Source organism: Callionymus lyra, chromosome 16, assembly GCF_982586985.1.
Source record: "Callionymus lyra chromosome 16, fCalLyr1.hap1.1, whole genome shotgun sequence".
NCBI classification, from domain to species: domain Eukaryota; kingdom Metazoa; phylum Chordata; class Actinopteri; order Syngnathiformes; family Callionymidae; genus Callionymus; species Callionymus lyra.
The window spans coordinates 25745913-25753412 of NC_141833.1; the positions used below are offsets into that span (position 1 = coordinate 25745913).

General features: G+C 36.0%; 1 protein-coding gene across 1 annotated transcript in view; it reads right to left on the reverse strand.

The window, feature by feature from the left end:
* The window catches only part of wnt3a (wingless-type MMTV integration site family, member 3A), a 34103-nt gene that overhangs the window by 25625 nt on the left and 978 nt on the right, over positions 1-7500 (reverse strand). The window contains exon 2 of the mRNA XM_087810819.1: positions 286-527. Coding sequence (XP_087666945.1) covers positions 286-527 — 242 coding nt within the window. The remainder of the gene's footprint in view (positions 1-285; positions 528-7500) is intronic.

A 7500-nucleotide genomic window follows, 5' to 3' on the forward strand; every position in this document is an offset into this window, starting at 1 on the left:
CAAACGTGTGTGTTCATGACGTGCGTGTTCAAACATGTGTGTGTTCATGACGTGTGTGTTCATGATGTGTGTGTTCAAACGTGTGTGTTCATGACGTGTGTGTTCATGACGTGCGTGTTCAAACATGTGTGTGTTCATGACGTGTGTGTTCACAGGTGTGTGTTCACAGGTGTGTGTTCATGACGTGTGTGTTCACAGGTGTGTGTTCACAGGTGTGTGTTCATGACGTGTGTGTTCACAGGTGTGTGTTCATGACGTGTGTTCATGACTTGTGTGTCTGCTGACCTTTGTCCAGCACGGGTCCGAAGATGGCGAGGTTGTCGCTGACGGTGGTGCAGTTCCAGCGCCGGCCTCTGAACTGGTGCTGACACTCCTGGATGCCGATCTTCACGCCCTCGGCGACGCTGGGCATGATCTCCACGTAGTTGCGGCAGAAGCGCAGCTGCTTGGGCACGAGGCCCGGGATGCTGCCGCACAGGATGGGCTGCGACCCCAGCGCCGAGTACTGCTGTCCCACCGCCAGAGACCTGCAGGGGGCGAGAGCGAGCGTCAAACCACATCTGACCGTCTGTTGTTTACTGTCTGCGAGCGAAGTTTTAAATGCAGCCATTAGCTCCGTCCTCGCCCACACCTGGACTCTCGCGGCACAAATTGCAGCTTCTCTCCGCCGACGATCTCTGACATGAAAGTCTGTCTCAGGCTCTTGATTAACTTCAGCTTCACCTGCTTATTAACAGCTGAGACGACCCGGCGCAGGAACCTCACGCCGGGCCAGAGCCTGGTTCAATGTTGACTTTTCTTTCTTGTTTACGTGAAAATATCTTTTATTTCTTCAAATACATCTTTATTTATTCTGAGAGTCTTTCACTAGATTTAATCCACATTTATATTTTAACAAGAGTTTAACTGTCATGATAATAAACAATTATATTCTATTGATTTATTGTTGCATCTTTAGGGACGTTTTCTGGGATTTATTTTTATTTGAAATAGTTTATCATTTCTGTCTAAAAACTTGAGAAAATAATTGCAAAAATGAATCTAATATATAATCTAATTTAATCTAAAGATTCATGTAAATGTTGCATCGATCAGAGTTTTATCTCATAAAACATGTTTAAATAAATCACAGTTCAATCTTTAAATAAAAATGTTTTTTATAAGGTTATTTAAATCTTAAACAAAACACATTTAACCTATTTTGCTTCATTTTAAATCACATTTTCATTGTATATCATTTTATAATAAAGGAAAATAACATTTTAATTAATTTATTATATAATAATGATTTATTTCTACGAGTGAGTGACGTCGCGTCAGTGAAACAAACGTTATTTATTTATTTTCCTCCATTAAAACCATCCATCAAATCAGTCACAGACTCTTATTATTATTTTCATTCTTTATCTTCTATTAAAGACTTTGATTATTTATGATTCACGTGTTTCTTCAACGTTTGACTCGTAAATTATTTTCTGCTTCTTTTGTTCCGTCGACAGTTGAACTTCGAAATCTACCTTTGATTGGAGACTTAATAACACTGTGTCGCTAAAGTAGCTTTTTGGCAGAAGAGTTGAGGTTTGAACTCCAGGTGAAGCTGCTGCTCACCTGATCACCTGATCACCTGATCACCTGGATCACCTGATCACCTGCTCACCTGATCACCTGATCACCTGGATCACCTGATCACCTGCTCACCTGCTCACCTGATCACCTGATCACCTGGATCACCTGATCACCTGCTCACCTGATCACCTGATCACCTGGATCACCTGATCACCTGCTCACCGGATCACCGGATCACCTGGATCACCTGATCACCTGCTCACCTGGATCACCTGCTCACCTGATCACCTGGACCAGGTAAAGACTCTCACCATATAAACTCTTGATCCAGAGTTGGATCATAAACCGTTGAAATCTTTTGTTCTTCACTTCCTGCCGGGGTCGCGGCGCCTCCTCCTCCGTGACCCCGGTCTGACCCCTCGTCCGTCAGAGCAGGTCCGGCCTCTGGACCCGAATCCACATCCTGCTCAGACGACGACAGAGACTCGACGCGGGTTCGGCAGCAGGAAGTGAAGACAAGAGGTTTCAGGGTCCGGTCGGTCCAGTTCAACTTCCTCTTCGTTTGCACTTCAAAGCTGCAGCAGAATCATGTCGATCCGAGTGGATCCGAGTGGATCCGAGTGGATCCGAGTGGATCTGAGTCAATCCGAGTCGATCCGAGTCATTGGTAGTAATTGTTTTTAAATGACAAACTAACTCCTTGAATCATGTGATCGATGTATCTTTAGTTTTAACTCAAGACTAGTTTGTTAAAAACACTAAGTTTGTTTCTTTTCTCTGAACTCAAGTGTTTAAAGTTGTGACGATAAAGAAGAAGAAACCGAGTCTGATGTAGCTCGAGCTAACTTAAGCTAACTCAAGCTATCTCTAGCTAACTCGAGCTAATTCAAGCTAACTCAAGCTAACTCGAGCTAATTCAAGCTAACTCAAGCTAACTCAAGCTATCTCTAGCTAACTCGAGCTAATTCAAGCTAACTCAAGCTAACTCAAGCTAACTCTAGCTAACTCAAGCTAACTTGAGTTAACTCAAGCTAACTTAAGCTAACTCCAGCTAACTCAAGCTAACTCGAGCTAATTTAGGCTAACTCAAGCTAACTCTAGCTTAATCAAGCTAACTCTAGCTAACTTCAGTTAACTCAAGCTAACTTAAGCTAACTCCAGCTAACTCAAGCTAACTCAAGCTAACTTGAGTTAACTCAAGCTAACTTAAGCTAACTCCAGCTATCTCTAGCTAACTCGAGCTAATTCAAGCTAACTCAAGCTAACTCTAGCTTACTCAAGCTAACTCTAGCTAACTCTAGCTAACTCTAGCTAACTCTAGCTAACTCAAGCTAACTTGAGTTAACTCAAGCTAACTTGAGCTAACTCCAACTATCGAGTTAGCTAACTCGCGCTAATTAAAGCTAACTCAAGCTAACTCTAGCTAACTCTAGCTTACTCAAGCTAACTCTAGCTAACTATGGCTAACTCTAGCTAACTCAAGCTAACTCTAGCTATCTCTAGCTAACTCTAGCTAACTCAAGCTAGCTCAAGTTAACTCAAGCTAACTCAACACTTGTTTTATTTTATCATAGTTTAAAGATTAACTCGAGTCTCAACGAAGAGAAACGTTGAGTTGATCAAAGTAAGTTAAAGAAAGTTAAGTTAAGTGTGATTACACTGTTGGTTGCTATAGCAACGCGACGGAAACATCAATTATGACTAAGATGTGAAGTTTTACGACTTAATGATTCTGTCGTCAAACGACAAACGAGCGTCGACTCAGGAAACGATGACGATCCGAAGATCGCGAGGAGTCGTGCCTCACGGGTGATGATCCCGCTCAGCGCCAGAGTGTGGCGGCCATGACGGTTGAACAGAGAAGCTTTAATGCATACTTCAGCAAGCCTCGGCAGAGGACGCAGAATTACCACTTTACTGGAGGCCCCGGGGCCTTTGGAGCCGACTTTGACTTCAAGAGAATATGTTTGGAAGAAGGAATGTGCGGCGAGTCTTCAGCTCCAGGTATTTATCTTCAAGGTGAGGGGCGGGTGTGGCAGGTTCAGAGACGTGTCCTGGTCCAGGACCCCCACACCAAGACCTCGTGAGGGGCCACATGTGGGCTCCACGTGTCGTCAAAACATCATCAAAACCATCAAAAATCTCATAGAAATGTTGCTAAACTTGACCTGATTTACTTAAAATCTAACACGTTGAGCTCAATGTTCCACAACTGGCGTCGACAGCAGGATGCTGAGGTCAAACCCTACATGTGCCAGGTCGGTCCCAGGGCCTCCTCCCAGTCAGAAATAACCCGTGAAGCGTCCAGAAGACATTCAGACCAGAGCAGCTTCGACCTCTAGACGAGGCTCGACCTCGAGTCTCTCACCGATGACTGACCTTCATCAGAAACTGACACATTTTCAAGATGGCCGCCTGATGATGACGATAACCAGACCAAGTTGATTGACATGTGGATCGTTTTGTAGGAAGTTTGTTTGTTTGTTTGCGTCACGACGACCGAATTTATATGTGGAAATATATTAATAAAGTGTTACTAATCTAATCTAAGATAAGAAAATGAATGATCTGAACCTAAAATGATGCATTTGTGAGAAGTTTGACCTTTTTATTTCAATTTCAATTATTTTGTTGTTTGTTTTGTTAAATCATAAAGTTTAAGGGTCGAGTCACAGGAAGTGTATAGTTAGCAACCATTAGCAACAGTTAGCTACAGTTAGCAACCATAAGCAACAGTTAGCAACCATTAGCAACAGTTAGCAACCATTATCAACAGTTAGCAACCATTAGCAACAGTTAGCAACAGTTAGCTACAGTTAGCTACAATTAGCAACAGTTAGCAACCATTAGCAACGGTTAGCTACAATTAGCAACCATTAGCAACAGTTAGCAACCATTGGCAACAGTTAGCTACAGTCAGAAACCACTAGCAACAATTAGCAACCATTAACAACAGTTAGCAACCATTAGCAACAGTTAGCAACCATTAGCAACAGTTAGCTACAATTAGCAACAGTTAGCAACCATTAGCAATAGTTGGCAGCAGTTGATAAAGCAATAGCTAGCAACAGTTAATAAAGAAATAGTTATCAACAGTTAATAAAGTAATAGTTAGCAACAGTTAATAAAGAAATAGTTATCAACAGTTAATAAAGTAATAGTTAGCAACAGTTAATAAAGCAATAGTTAGCAACAGTTAATAAAGTAATTTTTAGCAACAGTTAATAACGTAATAGTTAGCAACAGTTAATAAATTAATAGTTAGCAACAGTTAATAAAGCAATAGTTAGCAACAGTTAATAAATTAATAGTTAGCAACAGTTAATAAAGCAATAGTTAGCAACAGTTATTAAAGTAATAGTTAGCAACAGTTAATAAAGTAATTTTTAGCAACAGTTAATAACGTAATAGTTAGCAAAAGTTAATAAATTAATAGTTAGCAACAGTTAATAAAGCAATAGTTAGCAACAGTTAATAAATTAATAGTTAGCAACAGTTAATAAAGCAATAGTTAGCAACAGTTAATAAAGTAATTTTTAGCAACAGTTAATAACGTAATAGTTAGCTACAGTTAATAAATTAATAGTTAGCAACAGTTAATAAATTAATAGTTAGCAACAGTTAATAAATTAATAGTTAGCAACAGTTAATAAATTGATAGTTAGCAACAGTTATTAAAGTAATAGTTAGCAACAGTTAATAAAGTATTTTTTAGCAACAGTTAATAACGTAATAGTTAGCAACAGTTAATAAATTAATAGTTAGCAACAGTTAATAAAGCAATAGTTAGCAACAGTTAATAAATTAATAGTTAGCAACAGTTAATAAAGCAATAGTTAGCAACAGTTAATAAATTAATAGTTAGCAACAGTTAATAAAGCAATAGTTAGCAACAGTTAATAAATTAATAGTTAGCAACAGTTAATAAAGCAATAGTTAGCAACAGTTAATAAAGTAATTTTTAGCAACAGTTAATAACGTAATAGTTAGCAACAGTTAATAAATTAATAGTTAGCAACAGTTAATAAATTAATAGTTAGCAACAGTTAATAAAGTAATAGTTAGCAACAGTTAATAAAGTAATAGTTAGCAACAGTTAATAACGTAATAGTTAGCAACAGTTAATAAAGTAATAGTTAGCAACAGTTAATAAATTAATAGTTAGCAACAGTTAATAAATTGATAGTTAGCAACAGTTATTAAAGTAATAGTTAGCAACAGTTAATAAATTGATAGCTAGCAACAGTTAATAAATTGATAGTTAGCAACAGTTATTAAAGTAATAGTTAGCAATAATTAATTAATTAATAGTTAGCAACAGTTAATAAATTAATAGTTAGCAACAGTTAATAAATTGATAGTTAGCAACAGTTATTAAAGTAATAGTTAGCAACAGTTAATAAATTGATAGTTAGCAACAGTTAATAAATTGATAGTTAGCAACAGTTATTAAAGTAATAGTTAGCAACAGTTAATAAATTAATAGTTAGCAACAGTTAATAAATTGATAGTTAGCAGCAGTTATTAAAGTAATAGTTAGCAACAGTTAATAAATTGATAGTTAGCAACAGTTAATAAATTGATAGTTAGCAACAGTTATTCAAGTAATAGTTAGCAATAATTAATTAATTAATAGTTAGCAACAGTAAATAAAGTAAGAGTTAGCAACAGTTAATAAAGTAATATTTAGCATCAGTTAGCAAAGCAATAGTTAGCAACAGTTATTAAAGTAATAGTTAGCAACAGTTAATAAATTGATAGTTAGCAACAGTTAATAAATTGATAGTTAGCAACAGTTATTAAAGTAATAGTTAGCAATAATTAATTAATTAATAGTTAGCAACAGTTAATAAATTAATAGTTAGCAACAGTTAATAAATTGATAGTTAGCAACAGTTATTAAAGTAATAGTTAGCAACAGTTAATAAATTGATAGTTAGCAACAGTTAATAAATTGATAGTTAGCAACAGTTATTAAAGTAATAGTTAGCAATAATTAATTAATTAATAGTTAGCAACAGTTAATAAATTAATAGTTAGCAACAGTTAATAAATTGATAGTTAGCAACAGTTATTAAAGTAATAGTTAGCAACAGTTAATAAATTGATAGTTAGCAACAGTTAATAAATTGATAGTTAGCAACAGTTATTAAAGTAATAGTTAGCAACAGTTAATAAATTAATAGTTAGCAACAGTTAATAAATTGATAGTTAGCAACAGTTATTAAAGTAATAGTTAGCAACAGTTAATAAATTGATAGTTAGCAACAGTTAATAAATTGATAGTTAGCAACAGTTATTAAAGTAATAGTTAGCAATAATTAATTAATTAATAGTTAGCAACAGTAAATAAAGTAAGAGTTAGCAACAGTTAATAAAGTAATATTTAGCATCAGTTAGCAAAGCAATAGTTAGCTAGAATGCTACTTGAACATTTTCATCTGATTAAGATGATTTTAAACATGAATGAAACTGATATCACAGGTAACAAGCTTTGATTGACAGCTGGAGTCGAACCGAGCAGCTCGTTGGTTCTGATCCAATCAGGACGAGATCACATGATCACATGACCTTCACTCTCCCGCCGGGATTCAAACCTGCGACACCTTGACTTCTGACCCTGAACATAACTTCGAGTCAACATTTGATTGACACCTTTCTGTCCCAGCTACACAGGGCGACACGCAACATATCAGCTTGTTATGAAAAACAACATTTTTATGATAAATAACGATAAAAATGCAAAATATCTCAAATATAAATGTTTAATAAAAACATGTTAATATTTACTTATTTAACGACTTTGATGACAAACGTCGAGAGATTAAAACTAATAATTAATTGTATTTATTTATGAAACAAATAAAATAAATAATAATTGTTTACAGGTTTATAAGGTCGTTTAAAAATGATCAGCAAATAATACATAATAAA